The following is a 22,912-nucleotide window of genomic DNA, read 5'->3' as shown; positions in this document are numbered from 1 at the left end:
TATGTGATTTTAATAGCATGTCGCTGCACAGGGGGAGTGTACAAGTTTGAGTATGAAAGCCTGGAAAAGATCGATAACTGATATATAACTTGGGGAATGTGCATGTGTCTTCAACTGGATGTTACACGTCTCTGGAGTCGTTTACGCTCTGCCCTGATCAAAGTGGCTCATTCTTTCTTGACACAAAACAAATGTTCAACATTAAAGGTGTGCCTTGTGCTTCCAGTCATCTCATTTGCCTAGTACCAAGAAGTACTGTGTTTGTTTCTGGGGAAAGGCTGTGTTGTAACAGTTAAAAGCCAAGTGAAGTTGGCCAAATATCTAAGTCTACACTTAGGGGAAAACCATGCTCAAGTGCAATGGTCAACCAAGTTTGCAAAGTAAACAAGTGAATGTCCAGAGGTCAGCCAGTGTGACGTAATTGTATTGCATTGCGCATTGCATAGGGCAGTGTTTCCAACCTTTTTTTTATTCACCGCACAGTGAGTGAGTGAGTGAGTGAGTGAGTGAGTGAGTGAGTGAGTGAGTGAGTGAGTGAGTGAGTGAGTGAGTGAGTGAGTGAGTGAGTGAGTGAGTGAGTGAGTGAGTGAGTGAGTGAGTGAGTGAGTGAGTGAGTGAGTGAGTGAGTGAGTGACCCTCACTGATCCGTTCTCGCGATGAACTGGAAATGCAAATCACTCACTCACTGACTCGTTCACTCACAGATCCGTTCAGTTAGTGAACGGGAAATGCAATTCACGACTGTTCGTGAACGAGAAGTTACGTCATTTTCTTCTTCATTTTGATTTACGGCGAGGTTGCACCAGCTTCAATGCGCATTACCGGCACCTACTGGTTGAAGTCATATGAACTGAAAAAAGAACGAATCACTTCGTTGCTTCTATTGTCTCCAAGTCTACTAAATTACCATAGTATCTTTGCAGAAAATTTGCAAGAGACTTTTCTCCCTCCAATATGCCTTTCTATCAGCTCAGACCAGAGCACGCTCCATTCGTAAAACCAAAGCAAACCTCGTGTCTGAGCAAATGATTAGATCATTGTTCAAACATTGACATCAGCTGGAAGCGCCTTATTCCCTGCTCTCTTTAACCAGACAAGGCTTTCCTGGTGCTACACTAATATTGACTCATAGTGGCTAATCCCTCACTGTCTTGTCAGGCCTCAAAACTCTGAATGCTCACATCAAACAAGCGATTTATCATATTTCAGAGACCCAGTCCAAATGGTTGCCCCCGTAACCTGTCCTGTCCCCACTCACACTTTCTTTGCCTACTGATTGTTTGGCTAATGCAGAGTTCAATGCCTGTCGGCACTTTCAGTTTTGTTGTTTGGTTTTTGTCACCCCTCCCACTTTTGCTATGCTCCCTAACGGATTTACAATGAGCTTCATTCTCTCTACTTCTTGTACTCCCCTTTTTGACTTGCGCGTATGTTGTCTATCTTTACATTACGTCCACACATGCATTGTGAATAATTGCCCTCCATGACCCCAAACGGTCCCCTCCCCAAGTAGCAACAAATCACCCCGCGTCAGTTTGTGTGTCTATTCGTGTGCTTCTACAACTGAGTGCACATTTGCATTGCTGATGTGCACGGTCAAACTTTCTGAGTGAAGTCATGGTATTGTTTTCACGAACGTCTTTTGTGTTGCACAAATCAGGTAGATTTACAAGACCCAATTCACCTGTAGCAAAATGAGTTATACACAAAAAGGAAGTATAAAACCCGTTTGTTATGCACAGTTTTACAAATTACGCTTTACATCTTTTAATGGTTCTCCTCCTCTGGGTGCGTGGTTAGACAGTTCAATCCTCTGAACTGCTCTCAGTCCTCCGCCTCCTCCTTTTTCTCCTTATTTACAGGGGCACTGGTGTGCCTCATGCTCCTTATAGGGCCCCACTTTGCATTTTCCTGCATGTGTGTGAGCGTGTGTGTGTGTGTGTGTGTGTGTGTGTGCATGCGTGCGTGCGTCTGTGTGAGTATGTGTAGGAGCCGCCATGACTCCCCCACCCCATCACTAGCTGAAAACATAGAGACAGCGTCCCACTCCTTCAGCCGGAGGATAAGTCTACTATCATGCTAATGTCCATGTCCTGAGACTAATAGGGCCTTTTACACTGGAGGTTTTCATTCCTCTTGCCTCACTAAAGGGTTTAGTGGCAAGGTTCTTTCTCTTTTCCTAAACTTTTAAACAGGATAAATATTTCTGTGATTCCACCGCCTGGATGATATGTTGGTGGACCGCTCTTTGAATAATTGGCCTCTATAGTCTAGCTCCGCCAGCTGTAAATACATTGGTTCGATGGAGAAAGGAGCCGATCAAAACAAAAAGAAGATACAGGGTGGGGCTTTGCATTAAAGTGAGGCTTTGGGCATACATTTGTGTGTCATGTTGATAGTAGGATGATTTAGATGGGGCCCTCAGCCCCTCAACTCCTTACGTCAGTGCTTCTCAAATAGTGGGGCGCGCCCCCCTTGGGGGGCGCGGTGCTATTCCTGGGGGGGCGCGTGTGACCCTGGGGAACAGGCTTTTTTTTTTGGCAGTACTAGAATAAAGTTTAATTGCGCGTTTACTACAGCAGGGGGCAGTGGCGCTCTCATTGTTACTTCTGTCACGTTTGCGACAGTGCAACATTTTACGACTTACAAGACAAGTTAGGATAGTCACGGTGGGGAGGGGGGGCGCGAATAGTTTTCTTCTTGCTAGGGGGGGGCGTAACAGAAAATAATTGAGAAGCACTGCCTTACGTGTTGTTCTATGCAGATTTAGATGTGGTGGTAAATTAAAAGGCTATTAGTCTATGACTTCAAGTGGGAATCACTATTTCAGTTATTTTCAATTATTTCCTTGAATATGACAACATGTGATTTTAATGCTTCTTACATTTGTTAGAGTCTACAGTTCATTTATTTTCATTTTAGCTGTTGTTATCCTTTAAAATGTCTTGTCTTGCTCGTTCATCTGTTTTTGTTTCCACCTCTGCTTGTCAACCTGGTTTCTTGTCTCAACCACTCAGCTCCCTCAGCCACTTGTGTCATGTCTAGGTGTCCCTCGTTGTCACCTCGGTTTTCTTGTATTTTAGAAACCTGAATAAGATATGAGAAGAGTCAAACCTTTTGTAAGGATAATGAGATCAAGTTATCTCCAAATGAACAAGGCATTGGTTTGTGTTCTGCGCACATTCTTGCTCTACCTGCAAGCAATCTTGGTCTTTGTAGTACAGTATGTAGTACTTCTGAAGGCGTCATCCTCACGAGACAAACTGTAATACATTGTTTTCTATGCAGCATATTCACATTATATCTGTCTCTATGGCAAAAACGACACAACGTGTACAACCATGCTCATATGTGTGTGCTTAAATTTGTAGAGCTGGCCTAAACAATCTTGGCGAAGCTTAGAGACGAGACGGAAAAGTACACTTTTGGAATGACGGTCAAACCAAGACTGTTTTATTTCTGCGGTGAGCGACATCAATATATTGTGTTTTATTAACGGTGGAAAGTAACAAGCGGAAATGACATCTGGTTGTGTAACAACATCTGTGCATCAAGTTTCAAATTGGGTTATTAAAATATGGGACTCTGCTCATTCATGTAAACGGGTGATTCCAAATATTTCAAAAAGTGGAATTTTGACCTTAACCGAAATATTAACTGCATGTCAGTGACGTGACCAGTGCAGAACAACGTGATGACAAAACCGGTGAAGACCGAGGTGACGCAACAGACATACAATGAAGTGAGTTGGCATCAACGTAACAATCTTGGACTCTTCCATTTTCCACCATGACGTAGTCCCGTATAAATGCCCAAATAGGTACGTTAGTAAGATCAATCCATCATTCCATGTGAATTAAGTGGAGACTCTGTGTGGTCGTTTTAAAATCGTTTTTATTTGTATAACAAACTTTCATGTCATGTTTATACTCTAAACCCACAATTAATTTTACCGTTGATATTAATGTTTGTAAGGCAGGGAGTTCTGTAATTGGCTGGTGGCCAACCCAGGTTGTACCATGCCTGTTGCCCAAAGTCTGCTGCGATAGCTTCCAAAAATAATGGATTGAGGCAGTTTGTGTGCGTGTGTGTGTGTGTTTTACCTGACAACACTGAGATCTGATTGGATAAGAGCTCTACCATGCACAAATTCAGACCTCAAGACTTATGAAATGAAGATCTACGGTAATGAAAACATGTAATATTCATATTTTTTAAAAAACGGAATAAGGTGAATCTGCCAGCGTTTTAACCAGCAAAGAAATGCCTCGCTGCCAGTAATACCTTATAACTAATTCTCAGCCACAACCCAAGGCATTTTCTCCATAATGTTTGCATCACTCCAGATGACCTTTAATAAACAAGATAAAGCTCTTTTTTTCCACTGCACAGCCCCATAAAGTTCCATTTGAAGGCATGCAGTCAGGAAGCGTTCCACGTTGAGCGTTTACAATGTTTTGGGTTAGCCTTATCTCACTGTGCAAAATACAAACACGCAACGTTGGCTACAGACATCAAAGTGTAGGCCAACTGCCAATCCATCATGCCACGTGACACACACACACGTAACATACTGGAGGCCCTGCTAGTGTTTTATTTACACTATTCTATTGTGATGATGGCGTGTGATTTTAACTTTAACTTTGCATTTGTGGTTCACTCGACAGTAGGCTTCATCCCCAAATCGTCATAAGACAGTTATTTACTGTCTTTATGTTATCCATACATAATGTTAACTGTATTGTTTGCTTTTAAGCCATTTTGAGCAGGGTGATGATTATTAATTCTTAATATAATCATGCAATAATCAAGAAAAAGAGCTAAATTTGGTTGAGAACAGAGGCAGGTATGATTTATGCATTTTGCCAACAGACTAATTCATAGTTGTTGCTGTTTTGCTTGCTGATTTGTAGAGCCAAAAACAAACTTAATCAAAATGTATATTGTACAAGGTGTTTCATATGTTTGCACACAAACAAGTCATTTGGCAGTTAGAGGGGCTGCCCGTCAGGTAAAAGGCAGGCCTGTTCACGTTTCACTGTCGAAAATGAACGTGGCTTGAAGCAAGGTTGGATAACATTGTCTAACAGTGTGAGTGTCAGCAGATCTCTGTAAGCAAAGATTAACATCAAGAAATCATTGTTTGTAGACATATTTCAGAGTTAATTATGCTTACATTTGCTTAAGTTGCCAAGTGATACACTCCACTGTATGGAGGACTGTGCGTCCTGGATGGTGAGCAGTACAGGAGCGTGACTAACAGGACGCATGGCTCGCAGGGCCCATCAGACCGTGTCCTACTCCACTGACTGGCAATGTCACTTTCTGTATGTTTGAAAGTCTGCTACTGCCTTTGTGCGGATGTGTCCGTCCTTATGGACAAAGACACCTCCCAGGTCATGTCCTCCCATTCTTGGATGGAAGAATGCATGCCCTGAACTCCTGACAGGCAGCGCCCAGGCCAATGTATTCTGACAGCTCTGTCAAGCACAAGAAATGACTGCTGGCTGTCGCTGCCATTGCTGCCACATCTTGCTCTGGCCACCAAGCAAGATGTCAACATATGTTTTATTATTTCACATTCGTTCTGTAATACAAACTACACTCTTGTGTATGTATTATAGTTTGATGGTGGGTACTTGGATTATACCACTGGTCAGAAGAACTCCCAACAGTCTCTTCTCTTTATATTGTTGTGTTTCTCTTGCCTTTTAAATTTCAGTGTATAAAAAGTTGATGTAAAAAATGAGAAAAAGGTGAAAAATGCACAGAACAAATCAAATTTACACTACTTACTCTGTAGTTGTCGTGTAAAAGTGGAGTTTAAAATAAAGCAAAAGTCTTATCAGAAAAACAGAGGGGTACGTCACATATACGTAATACACAACATTTAAGCATCAGCAAAAGTGGAAGCAAACTTTATTGTTTTTAAAGTTGTAGTAGTAGGAAACAATGTAAAAATACATGCACAATATTATTTCCAACTAAATGTAGGTTACAAAAATATTTGCTGTAAGACATGGCACCAGCATCGTTCTTGTGAAAACAAAACATGAGCATGCGCATTAAGATGTCAATGTAGTCAACTTAACAAAACAACGATGGGCCAGAGCACTCATAACCCGTATTCCTTTTCAAAATGTGTTGCAGAAAGAAAGAAATAAAACAGGGTGGATGGGGGTTCCAAAGGACCAGACTTAGAGATCACTGATAAAATGTATATTTTGTTGTATGTTGTATTTTATTATATTGGTATTCATGAAACTATATGATATTAACATTCATATTTACAGCACCATTCTAACATAAGTGTACATGGAAATCAAATATAAGAATTTATCAATAATGTAGATAAAATATAAAAAGTGAAGCCCACTTTAATTAAAGCAAATTATTATACCAATTATGCATGACAATTATTTACCATCCATTGTACATTCATTGTCTGTTATTCCGTCCATAGTAGTAATACATTATATCTTTATCTACTTGTCCATCTGTGCGGTTTTGATGTTTATTGAAGTCAAGGCCTGTGAGCTGTGGCATGTTGGGATTGACAGGTAACCTGGGGGGGGTGACAGCCAGGTGCGCACACGTCTCCTCCACATGTGTGAACACTTGATAGCTCGTGACAGGAAACAGCACCGCGCTAACTTTGTTTACCTTCACTCTTTTACAGTAAATGTCTCCAAGACAAACCACAAAAAAAAATGTCTAAATATTTTCCTAGTAAATAAGATGCATTTGTAGGATGTTGTTTAATGATGGCATTTCTCATAATGGTGGGAAAATAGCTGTAGGCCTGCTGGTCCTGATAGCCACTTACCAGCTATTGTGTCATGCCAATCTTAAAGACCACATGAAACATGTAGATGTATTTCACAGTTACTCTATTAAAACAGGTGATTTGTATTCATAGGTTCATATCTCTAAGTTTGTTTATCTTAAACCCTTATACACATCTATGCTCCCCGGCTGGGGAGGTGGTTAGGTGGCACCCAAGCTGACAGGATTCTCGTGGACCAATTCAGGATGGGGGAACTGCAGCTCAACCTCCTCGAAGATACTGCCAGGACAATTGAGGGCTCCTCCGGCAGCTCTTCACTTTGACTTGGACGTCCACTTTTTCATTGATTTTCATATTATGTATTATTTGTGCCCTCTCTGCATCCATTGCAGCCTGGTGATGCTGAAAGGGGGGTCCCTCCATCTGTGGTCCCTTCTCAAGGATTCTCATTTTCCCCTGGCAGGTGTTTTTTGAGTTTTTCCTTGCACTTTTGGGAGCTTAATATCAGGGGATGCTTTGAGAATAATTGTCAATTTTTGTCTATGTGAAGCCCTTTGAGACTGCTTGTGATTTAGGGCTATACAAATAAACTTGACTTGACTTGACATGTATGCACAGCCGACCTGCGACGGTTAACTGATGCAAGTATCCGTTTGAATACATATGCACAATAGATTGTTAAGTTAAAGAGATGTTCACTGTTAATCTTCGTATCTTGGGGGTGTGGTTGTCTGTAAAACAGCCTAACAGAATTACAAAAGCATTTACTAATGTTAACTGAGGAGAAGTCACTTCAGATTCCTAGGTCATTTCATTCTTCACATGACATGGCGTTCAAGCTCATTTGTAAGATTTTGATTCAGCTTCACATCATCAGCCAATTGCAATGCACTTATAAACAAAGAACCTGGCACATTCGCAGCTATGAACAATTTTGAGTCTTCAATAAGATAGGAAGAAGAGTACCTGCAGAAAATCTGCAAACGCAGGGATTCCATGCAAAGGCCATACAGGGTGGCCTGAGTTCCATCCGAATCCAACTTTATAGTAAGGCAGATGTGCTAAAGACTACATGAAGCAAGTAAATTCATCCATCTGTAGGAGTCTTTTATGTAGGGCCCTATTAAAAAAAAAAAAAAAGCATATTCTATAGATGGGTAATAATCATTAAAGAAACAATTTACTGAGAGCATTTTATCATGCTGTGAAAAAATTTGCATAAAGCTCAAGCTAAAACACGAAGAGTGGTTCATCAACTCAGAATTAAAATCTGTAACAACAAAAGAAAAGACAAAGTGGTTCATGATTAGCTGACTTCCCATCTCTCCTAGTACATATATATGTATTTTGGGTCCTGCTGACATTTTTATATCCATATATCACTTTCACCCAAATATTTATGAATTTTACTGTTTGCAGGTTTCTATCAACGTTCGCTTGTGTTTCTCCTTCAACATGTAAACCTTTACTTGTTGGTTCAAATATCACATGTTGCAACTTTGGTTTATCCCATCAGGGGTTGCCCCAACAAGTCACTCACATGATTTGTTTGGCATAATTTTCTTTTTTGTAATGGATTCCTTTCCTGACGCAACACACCGATTGTTTCATCAACGGGCAGAGGCTGAGTTGTGTGTGTGTGCGTGTGTGTGTGTGTGCGTGCGTGCGTGTGTGTGTGTGTGTGTGTGTAGGTATTCTTTTAAGACTGGGGGAATATGCTTAGGCCCGCCTACAGCTGTGATGAATGGGTGGAGGCCTTTATTCCACAATGATCCTCACTTCATTACTGTCACATGGAACAGATGGTGCCTTTCACCATCACATCACTCGTACACAAACTTACAAACATACACACACACACACGTTCAGGGATGTTGTCACTCTTTGTCGTTCAAACACTTGCGAGCGACAAGCAGGCTTAATGAATTCTACAGCGCATCCAGCATGCTCAGCAGATCGGGACATTAATTCACAGATCTGTGGTGCAACCAAACAAGAAATTAGATCATGAGTATGAAATGTTTAACAAACAAGAGAGGCTAATCGAATGGAGAAAATGAATAAACAAAGAGCCGTGATGCACGTTCCTAAAGAAAAATGTTTTTGTCCTCGGGAATGTAAATGTGCCAGCACGGCAATACACACCGGTTGTCTTACCTTGTGTGTGTACACTCGTGCCTCAAGAAGACAGCAAGCTTATAATTTCTCTTTTCATGGAATGTTTTAACTACATGGCAAACAAGCAAAGCGCACAATTTGCTCAAGTGCATTTTGTTGACATCATCAAATCATGATAAATATTGACGCCAACAATATGCACACGCTGCCACTCATTTGTTGTCCACTTCTCTCCCATTGGAGCGCCCGAGTGTATGTCCCATTTGTGAAGGGCTGATGCTTCAGCAGATCTCAGTCGGGCAGCCAACGTAAATTCTTCTTCAAACTTCCAACTGTGATCCTTTTCCCTTTACTCAGATCGCACATTAACACAAGGGTTGTTGCACTAATGTCCAGGCGACTCACCAGATTCCAATAGTAATGTGGGCAGGGGCAAATGGAGCTCAAGCTATGGTAAAGGAGGTGTGACAAAGCAATGTGCTGTATGAAAAGCCCATTGGGTATTTGTTCAAAATCATCCTATGGTGAAACTCTCTGTCCTCACAATAATTCAGCACTCTAGTCCAACTAGTAAGGTTTTCAACTACTATAGTGCCCCTTTTGGACGACTAGTACGAGTGAACTACTCTGCTTTCCTAGTAACAATAGGGTAGTATATCCCCCTGGGATACAGAATAAAATCTCAAACAGGTTTATGGATGAATGTTTCTATTTTAGACTAAAGAGACAGCATCTCTTTGCTGTTGTGTGCAACAATGATTGTCTACTTAGGGTATCTTGACTTGATAATGCTATTCTAAGAAAAGGCATAATTTCCTGGATTTGTGTCAAATTCAAGATGAATGATATTTGGAGAAACAAGGCCCATCAACAATAAAGTTTATTAGTTTGAACATAAAATATACTGCAGTGTATTTAATTGAATATACCTTGATCGAAAAAGATTTGCAGATCATTGTATTCTACTTCTTTGGAATTTGGTTTCGTTTACAACAGGTTTAAATAATGTTTTCGATATAAATGTTTGAATTAGTGCATGTTAAAGTAGCATCCACAAATCTCACAACATACAGTTTGGCCGTATCTCACCTGTACTTATGAATGGTGAAGGGCAAAGTTCGTAAGGCAGCACGCTTGCCAATTAGCAAGGCAGTAAACGCTATCTTTAGCTTTGCCCACATATACACAGCCACACCTTGACCCCGCTATTTCACTGAAAATCAACGTGACTGATAAAAGGCTTTGACTACAAGCCTTACAGAACCCAAATCAAACGCTTTCTGTAGATGGAGCGAGTCTAGACTACACAGTGTCTGCATTATCTTGTTGGTTTAGCATTGAGCAAACTGTGGCAGCACACCAGACCATGAGTCGCTGACTTGTCACCTTTATCATATTTCTGTTTGCACTCCTTTACAGCGGCTATCTTGAAGGGACCCATTAAAGTTGCATCTCTCTTTGCAAACACACCAAGAAAGTGTGTACGTGTGTATCCAATGACTGTTGAGGTACGATTACAAAAAGTCGGTCAAAGGGTCAATCAAATGAAGTCGGGTATTGACTATAGAAACTAGGAGATCAGATAATTTCAGGAAGTCATTTAGTGCACATAATCCTCAATTGGTTTATTTTGAAAAAAAGAAAAAAAAGAATGGCATGCAGCGAATAGAATGAGTTTTTGGATCATTAGTGCAGTAACTGGTCCCAATGGGCAGCAGATGCACGACAACCTCCCCACTATGTAACAATAGCTTCCAGGCTGCGCTCAACGTCCATCTGCATTTGTCCAATACAGTAAAGAATCCCTGCAGGAAACCCAACTGGCCTTCCTCGGTTGTCTATTGTGCTAAAACTATCACTGGAATGAATCATTACGAAGACAAGCCAAACCAGTTCTGTGATCCCAAACGGAAAATCGACTTTGATTGATCAGGAACCAACTGGAGCAGATTCTTGCCGCCTGCTTTTCTGTGTCCAGACTAGCAGTGAATGGCAAATTCGGTTAATTTCTGTGGCCTATGGCCTTATCCCTGTCAAAAGCTGACAGAGTGGCTCCCTCCAGTAGAGGGGCTGGGGTTAATTCTGAAAAGCTACTGCTGCTGTAGGTCTGATAGTTTTTGAGGTAAGTGAATATAGACCGTCTCCAGTATATGTGCAACATATATAAATATATAGTAGTATATATATATATATAGTAGTATATATATATAGTAGTATATATATATATAGTAGTATATATATATATATATATATATATATATATATTTAAATACATGTGGCACTGGTTAGCATGTCCGCCTCACTGTTAGGAAGGTGCGGGTTCGATTCCACTTCCAGCTTTCCCTGTGTGGAGTTTGCATGTTCTCTCCGTGCCTGTATACGTTTTTCCGGATACTTCGTTTCCTCCCGCATCTCCAGCTCCAGCACGCCACCGAGCTCCGTGGATACAAGTGGTATAGAAAATGTATGTATTATAGATGTACATAAGCTTCCATTCTATTCTTTCTTCTAATAATCAAGATCAATTCCCATTCAGTGGCAATGTGCATGTCGTGACTGGTTGTTCGTGGTAGGCCCTGTGACTCGGGGTGTGCCTTTCACCCGATGTCAGCTGGCATAGGGTCCAGCACCCACCGCGAACCTGAACAGGATGAGCGGTGTTGAAAATGGATGGATGGATGGATGGATGGACGGATGGACGGACGGACGGACGGACGGACGGACGGACGGATGGACGGTAAAGGTGGATGTACAGGTTAACTGTCATCTGTTCCGCCATCTAGTGGAAGAGCTTTCATTTGTTCTATCAGTGTATGTTGCTGGTATAGTTAGACGAACAACGATACATTATTTGGAGTAAGACCAGTTAAGTGAAGTTGGATATTTACCCACTGCATACCTGATGCTCACCAACAGAACATTAATTACGGATGTACACCAGCTATTGCTTACTGGTTATGTGTTTTTTGCCGTTTTTCTAATAAATCAAGATGATTCTGTCGTTTTAGTGTGTGTTGTTTCTTGGTGTTAGATGATATACTATGTAGAAGAGTTCACTCATTTTCAAAAGGCACTGGTCGTCAAACTATTTGGAACAAAGTGTTTGTGCTCAACAAAGGATCTGTGCAGAGGAGGAGCAAAGAGGTAAGGGTGCTTTTCATCCTTTAGTGCTCTTAAAGACTTGTGAGTTTAAGAAAAAAAAAAGGAAGAAAGAAAAAAAAAACGCTTAACACCTGCCTGGATGTTGACCTAAAATCTTTATCACCAATACCTAATCGCTTGGCTTCACACCTCCACCACTCGCTGATAAATAGTCTCATGTTGGAATCCTCCTCCTCCAACGAAGACATGCTAAACACAGGTGTGAGCGTATGGCAGACGGAATCAGATAGAAAGGAAATGTGAGCATTTGGTCACTGGTGACCATAGTTAATGCTTAAGCAGGTTGTGGTGTGTGTGTGTGTGTGCGTGTGTGTGCGTGTGCGTGTGTGTGTGTGTGTGTGTGGGGGGGGCTTTTACCACTGGATGGTGCATACATATGGGGGCCATGAACCTGGGCGGGTCGCTAAGAGAAGGCTGTTATCTAACACACTGTCATTAATGGTGTACTGTGCCGACTTGCAGCCACACGCCATTAAAATGACCGAAACCGAACACCATTGACAACATTTGAACAGAAAGCTGCTTTATTCTTACTATGTGGTTCTTAAAAATGAATGCATGTGATGATTCATCGAGTTTTCTTTCTCTTTTAGCATGCAAAATGAAGTTCTGACATTCCTTGTGATGACTAATAAGCAGAAAAGAGAATGAAGTGCAGCAAAAAGCTGAATGCAGCTGAGCGGCTCCCTTGGATCAACAACAATGATAGTTCTCTTTGGTGCGCTGTGTGATGGGCGATAGTGGCACACTTCAAAGTGTCTGGATTACACTCCTTTGGTCCTGTTAATCTCAGGAGTCGCATGACAGCACTCCCACATAATGACGCTTTAGCCTTAGGTTTGAGTACTAGCAGTAAAAACATATTGGGGGGAAACCTCAAGAGTATCTAAATATTGACTTTATTGCTGCCATTCACACAAGAACAAGGTGAGTCTAGATGAAAGCGAATGTGTTTACTGGAAAGCTTTACAAATAATGTACCAGGGATTTATAATAGTTTGGGATTTTTTTTATAGTTTTCAATTCATTTTGATATATATACTTTTTTAATTCACTTCGTCCTAACTGTTTTTGGAGAGTTTTCTTTGGGGTGGGTTATTAGATTAGTTATGTTTGTGCTAGTTTTAGTTTAGTCATGGATTTTATGCTCATGTATATGATCTGCTCTAAACTATATCATATTGTTATATCTCCGTAAATAATTCCTTCACAAATACATCTGCATTGAATGGCCTCAATGGCAAAGTAGATGGGACAACCAGGCACTGAATATAAACCCGTAATCATTAATCATAGTCCAACTAAAAACAAACCACTTTCCCTCAAATGACAGCTTTACTATGTTTGAGTACATTTCTTTCCAGGAGGTTTATCCATTGATTCACACCATTGAAGCTCATTTTTTCCCATTGCTTCACAGACCACACCGGTATGAGTTTGCTTACTATCAGGAGTTTATGTAATAACACAGACCCTACAAGAATGTACAAAGAAAGTGAAGGGAAAGTACACAAATTATTAGAGATACCACCTAGAGAGCAGGTGAAAACACACTGTGAGCAAACTGAAGGTGTCACTGAACAATGGAAGGCCAGACACCTTTGGGAGGTTTCAGTAGTGTGAACGTAAACACACACTGATAGAGATCATCATGGTCATAAAAAAAGTGAGAGTTTTACCAATGAGACCACACAAGATCACCAGTAGTATACAAATAAGTGTGTGTTTCTGGCTTGTGGAAGCCCATCACTGAATCACTTTAGCACACTTTTGTCTACTGTGTTACATTTGAAATACAGTAGATTGGCTTCCTGTGCCCTTGAATACATCTGGGATGGGATTACATGGTGACTTGTCTTCATCTCTGTCCTGCACCCTTTTCTTTGCTCTGGACACAGTTAAACCTTCCCTGGGTTCTAGAAAGCCACGCTGATGAGCCCAATTGGTCTGAACTCTTAGGGCCAGCCGTAATCTCTCTTTAGCCTCTCAGAAGGCTGAGAGGGTGGAGTGAGCAATAAGAACCCTCTCTGTCAGCTTGAACCAGCCAGTAGAAAGAAAAAGTCATAATTATAGTGCTCTCTCTGACTGGATTTGAATAAAGCTTCCTAGTCGGGGGCCCTATATGCCCGCGCACACACACACACACACACACACACTGCAATGCACTTCAATAAAAAGGCACTAATCAATCAGAGGTTCCCCTGCCACGGCTTCATTGAAGGCCCAGTCTGAAAGAGGGACTGACAGCCCTCAACCTCCCCGTATTGTTTGACGAGACTGATTAGGCCTCTGACTGGCTACCTCAGCCACCAGCCAGAAAAGCGCACAGGTCAAAGGGTCTCCATTTGAAATCGACAAGCACTGAAAAGTTCTGGACACCTGCTTTTTAAAGTGATGCTTGTCTCTGCGCTTCTATCCTCCTTTTTTGTCGTGTGCAATTTGAGGGCAACACGGGGTAGATGGAGAGAGTTGTTTGAGAGACGTGTGTGTCCGTGTGTGTGGCTCAAGTTTTAGAGGAGGAGCTTGGCTGTGGGCCCCAGGGCCATAACAAAGAGGCGAGGCTTTTTACATGCACATCCAGACAGAGTAAACTGACCTGCGGCACTGACAGGCAAATACCACGTTGGAAAACACTGAGAAAATAGAAAAATAGCTTTGTGTTTAGCTAACTGAAAAGGTGCTGAACCTGATCCGAATTGACAACATTTGCATTCAATAGCATGTTGTGCTCTGTGCCCATGAATAATCATTATTCTTTTGCTCATACCAGTAATGAATGAATAATGTCATGAAGCACAGGAGACAGCAGCATGGAACTTAACAGTATATGGAATTTAAAAGTATGGCCAATGTTTTGTTCTTTTGAATGGCCCCTATAGCGAATCAAGCCTGAGCTGATTTTTTTGTACTCTGTCCATCCTAAGATTGTAAGAATGTGGACTGGTTTACCGTTTTCCTATATTCTTTCCTCCCTTTGACCGGAGTCAGCTTTAAGCTTTGCAACAATTTCACCCTTTTAAAAACAAGAGCCACTCCATCAATGGGGGACAATAGCATATACTGACAAAAAGTCTGAAGGCTTTACGCCACCCTGCCATCACTGCTCCTTTCCATACAGCCGCTCCTGGTGACTGGTAAATGCCACTCCCAATCTTTCTCCTTTCTCTCCTCATCCCATTTTACTCCTCCTATTCCTTGGCCTCAATGGGTGTGTTAAGTATTGTGCACTGATGGGGGCGGTGAGTAAGTCAGCATCATTAAACGCAGGCCAGGCCTGTGGCCAGATCAAAATAATTAACTGGAGAGGTCACAAGCTAATGAAATGAAACGAGGGACTGAAAGGAGGCCCTAAAGGGTGCTCACTAATCCCCCTTTACCTTGTTTTAGGGAGGGGGCAGGACTTTATAAGGCAGGGCATCTCTGTTGAAAATAGAGGGGACTTGTGGCGTGCGCATGCAAATGCATGCTCGTCTGGATGCGTCTTTGCATGCTCAAGCACTTTTGATCACTGATTACATTTTCTAGAAATGTCATGCGTGTGATATATTGTTCGTCTTTTTCACATTTTTGTACACTGTAACAATAAACTTGTGTACACAATTAGTTTTCTTATGTGACCCCCATACATGACGAGAAAAAACGTGTTTGAGATTTACTTTTATTATTATTATTATTTTCAAATAAACATTTATGTTAAAACTTGTGTTTTATTCCTTGTTTTTTTTATTCGCCAATTAAAACATAAAAATCAGACATTTGGTTAACTTCTGTATATGACAATATGTTTTTTTTTATATTAAATGTTTTACCAGGTAAGCCAGTTGAGAACTCTTCCCCATTTACAAATCATCTTTAATGTCTCCAGGCGCAAAGCATTAAATGTTGGTAATGACGCTGTAGGGTGACGTTGTAAATGTATATCTTTTATGCAGTTTTGACCTTTTTGTTAACAAGCACATTACATTTGAGGTCATTATTTATTCCTGAATACTATAAATAGTTTGAGATTGAAAGTGACAACCAAATTGGCTAAAATGGTCTGGAGCCACTTTTTCTTTCATTTTATAAGCACTTATATGGGTGTTATATGGGTGAGGACTTTTCTATATATATTTTTTTTAGTGTTTGCTATTTTTTTGCAGCCAGTCGGAAATGCAAACGAGACGTTTCGTTCAGCGTTTTTGTTTAGAATTTGAACAATTTTGGAATCACAATACACATGAGACAAAAAATACCTCTGTCTGAGATTACCAATAGACACATGTGCCTCATTGAGGATAGTGCGTGTGTTGCGGTGTGTCACTGATCAGGTTCTGCAGGAGCATGCTCCAACCTGCTAAGAACTCAGGCGTAGAACTTTGTGAGTACATATGTGGGTGCATGCGCGTGCGTGTGTGCGTGTGTGTGCGTGCGTTTTGTGTATGTTTGTGTAAAACTGAGACCTTTAGACAGACAGCAAATTTGCACAGCGGCCCACCTTTAAGACGTTACAACGTTTTGCTGAGTGAAAGAAAACACCTGATGGTGGCAAAAGAAAGGAGACAAGCCTTTTAAACTGTACCTAGAAAGGACATGTCTACACATGAGACATATTCAGACCGTTTGAAGCGTTAGGAAAGAAGACTATAAATCAAGAGATTATTATTATCATTACGATCTTTATTATACAAAGTATTCCATCATCTTCTTCAAGATTAAAAATATATTTTGCATTAAACATCTTCTCGGGATGCTGACCACCTCTGCTAATATTGGCTTCATCTTTAAATGGAATAATTCATTTGATTCTATCCCTGGAATAAAATCACTAATAAATATGATATAATGCTTTAATATAATATGATACAATGTTTCTGTGTTTTCAGAAAATTAAAAACTGAGTTTGGCCATTATTTAAGGAAGAGGAGGATTTTTTGCATCACCCCCCTGGCCATGGCATGTGCCCTGTCTTCTACTGGTGACAAGTCCAGGAATATAACACTTCCCCATACGGCCCAAATGAAAAGCATCGAATGTCCATCAATAATTGGCACATCCATTAGAGTAGACTTAACCTGTAAAATGAGACCAAAGAGAAAGAAATTTGGAGGTGTGAGTAAACGGGGAAAAGAAAAATGAGAGTGGACAGCAAGGATTAAAATTGTTTGAATTAGGTCCACGCTCGCCCCATTCATTTGGTATTCTGCTCAAATCAGCGCTTTTGTTGAGCCTGGTGTAAAGTAGTGTCAATCATCTCGACCCGGTTTTGTAGACTGGGCAAATTTATTATGAATTTCCCCCTGCAAATAATGAGTGGTACCCCCTGCCTGCTCTTTCCTTCTCCCCCAAGCCACCTCTTCTCACTCTGCCTTGCTTCCACCCCCGTATCAATGCTGCAGAATAGGCAATAGAGGGTGAAGTTAGCAATCTCAGGGCAACTTGCATTCTGGACCCACATCAAAGTGACACAGACGTCCAATCAGATTTGTCTTACAGGCATTACATGATGAATATGGTGCGGCCGGAGCACAAAAGCGCCTTTGTGTCTCCTCCGAGCAGAGACTATTCACAGCCCACCACAGCCAGCCAGAGTGGAAGTAAATGGCCAAAAGGGCCCGGGACAGAAAAAAAACACCCAAACTTGGGCAGCACAATAGCCCATGCAAATCGCAGCCCCCGCCACCTCCACACAACACACTACTACACGAAGCCCCCCCCCACCCCCCACCCCAGCCTGAGCTTAGGTCCTTACACGCAGGGGTGTCAGGGATTCACGTCCACGCTCCTTTCATTCCGTAGACTGAAGACTGACTTTTTTTTTCCTTCACTAAGCACAAGTGACTTTGTGGTTGTCAACAGAAGACATCTATATAAGACTTTTGCTTGAGTGTGTATTTTCTGCACACGTAGCCCCATCAAGAGGAAGAACAAATTCAAGTTTGAGAGGCGCAATTAAATCTTCGGTCATTCATTCATTGACTCGATACACTCCGTGTAAACTGTAGCTGTGAGTTTCGAAACAAACCCAAAGGCTCGACTTTTCCAATTTAAAAAAAAGAAACATTATAATTCATTTTGAAACGACTCAGATGTGTTTCACAAGCTCCATCAGGTTGGATGGGGAACGGTGGTGCACAGCCGTTTTCAGACTTCTCCATAGATGTTCAAATGGTGACGCTTAGACCTCTTAAGCACACTCACTGAGTTGGCCTGAAGCCACTCCTTTATTATCTTGGCTCTGTGCTTAGGGTCATTGTCCTGCTGACAGATGAACCATCACCCCCGTCTGAGGTCAAGAGCACGATGGAGGAGGCTTGCATCCAGGATGTCTCTTCACCTTACTGCTGTCATCTGTCCCTCAATCAGTTCCTGCCACTGAAAAGCATCCCACAGCATGTTGCTTCCACCGCCATGCATTACTGTAGCGATGGTATTAGCCATTTTCTGTATACACAAAGTGGCTTCTTTGATACAGGTGTGATTGGTAGATTGTTGGAAAGATGGTTGTTCTTTTGGAAGATTCTCCTCCTCCTACAGTGGAACACTAGCGCTCTGACGGAGGTTCTTCTTCCATCACCAGCAAGAGTCCTGGAGGGTACCAAAGTTCAATTGAGGGACCTCTAGTAACTGCTGGAGCAACAACCTAATTTCCGTTAAAAAGAAAGGGACCAATTCAGGAAGTCCGGTAAATTTCACCTAACTTCTTGGGTTGGTCCAGCTCTTTTAAGGGTGTGCCTTTCCAAATCATGTTCAATCAACTAAATTCACCACATATAAATTCCAATTTAATTGTCCTTTCTTGCTGTGGCAAAATCTTTGTCTGTTATGTATGTGTGTGAATGTGTGTTCTTGACTTTTGTTCTGTACTGTATGAATACAACCGAGTGCAAAGAAAAATACATTGTGAATTCTAACTCATCTCAAATGTGCTTCACACACACACACACACACTGGTAAACATATTTTAGGTTTACACTTGCTTGCCACTTATTCAACAAGACATTTTGGCACGAGCACACACGCGCGCTACTCTTGACTCCTGTCACATTGGGCTGCACATGATGGATTAATTTCATGATGAATTGAAGTGAACATGGCCCTTATATTTGCAACATGAAAATGACCCTACAAGACAAAGTAGCATGAATAAATTCATCTTGTTACGCTATAGCTGAGGGGAAAATTGTGTATCAATCAATCCGTCAGTGGACAAACGTTTTCATTCATTGAGGGAGTTGGCCTCTGGTTGACACTAAAGGACATCACAGACATCATCAAGCGTGTCATAATGGGGCAGCGGGGTGTTGCACGCCCCAATTTGATTTGTCTTTTGCAGTCCTGGAGACGTAGGAGGGTTTTATACGACACATTATGTCCTTTAAGTCATTTATCACTTGTTTGATCCTGACTGTGCCACTGACCAGTAGATGCACCAAAGCTTTTGTCAGCCCCCACCCAAGTCCAGGCACGTGGCTAACACCTGCAAGTCGTGTGTGTGTGTTTGTGTGTGCGTGTGTGTGTGTGTGTGTGTGTGCGTGCGTGCGCCCGTGTGCGTGTGTGTAGCCTTCTTACAGAGCATTCAAGGACCTGTAACTTAAACTCCAGCTGAATAGAACTCACGCCCTATGACTCCCAATGAGACGTAAGAACCATAATATTTCACAGAACCAATCAGAGAATAAATGTAGTCACAATGAAATGAAAATGTTCTGACTTGAAAATTTTTTGGGTCATGCCAACACAGTATTAATTGTAACAGTGAGAAAGTGAGAGGAATTTGGAATGATAACCATAGAACCTGAAAGAGAAATTGTAATGTCAGAAAGGGGCACATGGAGAAAGTGGGTTAACATCACACTTGTTACTGTGCCACAATTGCACCACTTGCCATCAAAGTTTCAGATAAGTATATTGTCAGTTGTTTAGGGATGCAACTGTACAATTGTTAACTTATTTTTATACTGGCATGAGAGTTGAGTACGGGGAAAGAATAATGTACATTGCTTGTTATAGGGTATTTGTTTTGAAATTAAACTGGATTGTGTTTGCTGTCAGAGGGTTTACGCTATTATAAACATGATCATTATTGTGCTTTAATTGTGTTGTCGTACATTAAGACTTTAACAATATATTATTATTATTATATTCTTGTTATTATTATATCATAATAACAATTTTAATTCACTTTATATTTATATAAGTTTAGTCAATATCTATTTTATATATAAAATATACATTAATTGAAACAAATATAAGATATGTACACAATAAGTAATTGTGAACTATTATGAAGTCAGCACATCAGGAAGAAAAAAGACATTTTGAGTGATGGGCTGTTTTTTTCCATCAGACTTTGATGGCTATAATCATAAAGGCAATAATTGAGTTTAATCATTTACAATAAAGGCCCCAAATTTAAATAATGAGGCGCAAAGGAAGCACAATGGCGCCCACAGTGGGGTGTTGTGCTCCCTATTTTGAGAGAGGTGTGCTAGTGATTGAGCCCTGCTTGAAAAACACAGTCGGGGATACAACTAGTCTACAAGGCCAGGTTTTTATTTAGATTGATTTTAGTCAGGCCAATACGAATTTTGACCTGACGTATTGTCTTGCTGACTTTCCCGGGGCCGTATTTCAAATGGGCTTTGAGAAGGGTGAATTGCCTCGTCCTCCTCCCCCCAAACACTCTCCCTGCAGGCGAAGTAGTGCACGCATGAAACAATGCAATGCAAGAAAAGTAATATTAATCTCCCCTGCCTGAATGCACACAAAGAGTAGTGGAAGGTGCGCGTCTCTAATGCTTACACACCCAGCTGCGCAATTTTAGCCCCATGCGCCCAATCAAGTCGGGGTGAGGTCATTGAAGAGGGGGGGGCGAGGAGTGAACTTGAATACAAATGCTCCATAGTTTGCTCAATTACCGCCACAAACGCGTGAACATAAGGTCATACAGATGGAAGGACACCAACACATCCACGCAAACATGTCATATAAATAGATTATTTTATTTATAAAACTCGTCTTACACAAATATATCTGTTAAAATCAAGTATGTACAATTGGAGGCTGCAGGAAGTGGAGAACAAGTGCATACATCAAAAGAGATCTCCTTATCACCTCCTATTACATATATTTATATAAAAAGGGGAAATGAACTACAATTTGTCCCAGGTAGTAGTCTTGATATTGCTGATAAAACTTAGTCCATCAGTCAGTGACAATTTTCAGTGTACAAAAATAGGTCTTCGTGTTACAATGACTGACAAGAAAGTCTGTCCGTCTTCAGTTGTTTGAGGACAGTTGTGGCTGCCTGCGCGCGCGTGTGAGCGTCTCCTAATAATTGCACTTCTTCAACAGTGTTTACTTCATTCAGCGCGTCAACATGACACAGTCCAACTCCTTTACTCCTTCAACTTCTGTTATTATTGCTTGGCTGCTTTGTTCGCAGAGTCAGGTGAGGGCGGAACGTCACAACACTCTTGGAACCCTGGTTCGGGCACCGGCTCGCTTTTACGCACGGGCGCCGCCGTGTGGTGCTGCGTCAGTAGCGGTCGAACCAGGTGGTGAAGTCCAACAACTCTTGCTCTTCGGAGCTCAGAGGCTCGTCGGACGAGTACGTGGAGTGGGGCGACTCCGGGTCGGCCGAGTACGTGTTGGAAAGCGTCGGCGAGGGCAGCCCGCACTGGAACGCCGCCGACACCGCGTCGTGCTCGTCTAAAAGCTGCTGTAAAGCTCGGATGTACTCCACCGCGGAGCGCAGGGTCTCCACCTTGCTCATCTTCTTGTTGGCAGCCCCGTTGGGCACGTGCTGGCGCAGCGTTTGGAAGCCCATGTTGACCTGCTTAACCCGGTTCCGCTCCCGTTCGTTTCGCCGAGCCACGGCCACGGGCTGCTGCTGCGGGATGGAGTAGCCCAGGCCGTTGAAGCTCAGGCGCCGTTTGCAGCGCAGAAGCTCTGGCGAGTTGGAGCGCTGTCTTTTCAGCACCTTGCTACGGGTCTGCTCGTGCGCGGTCGGGAGCGAGCAATCCTGAGCCCCGGCGTGCACGCTCAAACCGGATCGTCTCTCAGTGAGCGCGAAGGAGAAGGCGGTCTGCGTGGTGGTGATGGTTGCCATGTCTGTGACAGCTCCCGTGATGGATGCGTTGACGCTTGGCTCTCGTGTCCTTCGCGTGGGGGGACCGTGCGGCGGCCGACTGTCGTCCAAGTCTCTCTTGACTGCTCTTCTGCACGAGCCGATGTGACCCAAACTTTGGCAGCTCTCTTCTTTTTCAACACGCGCCCTGACGCACACCCCACCCTCTCCTCGCACGCTCCGTGGCGAGGCCCCGCCCCTGCTGTGTGATTCTTCCACGGGCCGGCTCCCTCGGGCCAGGCGCGTGGCTCCGGGAGCTCAATAAACAATCTGAGCTTTCACTGGGCCCCGAGCACGCGCTGGCCTCATTTGCATTCCAATGTCTCCAACTTGAAGGCCCATTGGTCCATTCAAACGGCCTGCAACCGTGCGAGAAGAAAGCAGGAAGCTTGAGGGGCGGGCGGGGGGCGATACAAAAAAAGAGTGGAAAAAAAGGAGAGAATTAAAAAAGTGAATGGTTGGACTCTTTGAAATGCCTTTTGAATTTGACAATGTACCCCTGGCAAGTCTTCAAATGATAAGTCCTCGCCCCCACCACCGTTCTCCTCTGGCTCTTTACGATCACAAATACCAAGACGCTCGCTGCTGTATCCAGGTTACAGCTTTACGCAGCCAAATGGATGCTAAGCGTGTCTCTGAGCACAGTAATTGGCAATTAGACAAGTGGCGCGAGTGCGCGATTCACTCCAAAGTAAATATTGCGTTTATGACATGCAGGTTATGTGTTCGCCCCT

The 22,912-nt window shown here is 42.3% G+C and overlaps 1 protein-coding gene across 1 annotated transcript; it reads right to left on the bottom strand.

The window, feature by feature from the left end:
- Positions 1-21,030: 21,030 nt before the first annotated feature.
- On the bottom strand, positions 21,031-22,325 carry ascl1b (achaete-scute family bHLH transcription factor 1b). The gene has a single exon (XM_061283291.1). It carries the CDS (start codon positions 22,158-22,160, stop codon positions 21,588-21,590), a length of 573 nt encoding a protein of 190 aa, XP_061139275.1. The 5' UTR covers positions 22,161-22,325; the 3' UTR covers positions 21,031-21,587.
- Between the last annotated feature and the right edge of the window lie 587 nt (positions 22,326-22,912).

The sequence above is a fragment of the Syngnathus typhle genome, linkage group LG7 (genome assembly GCF_033458585.1).
Source record: "Syngnathus typhle isolate RoL2023-S1 ecotype Sweden linkage group LG7, RoL_Styp_1.0, whole genome shotgun sequence".
Classification (NCBI taxonomy): Eukaryota; Metazoa; Chordata; class Actinopteri; order Syngnathiformes; family Syngnathidae; genus Syngnathus; species Syngnathus typhle.
The sequence above is the reverse complement of the archived record's forward strand: the minus strand, read 5'-3'. Positions and strand labels throughout refer to the sequence as shown.

Coding starts and splice junctions, on each gene's coding strand:
- ascl1b (XM_061283291.1), bottom strand. CDS start 22,160: ATGGCAACCATCACCACCACGCAGACCGCCTTCTCCTTCGCGCTCACT.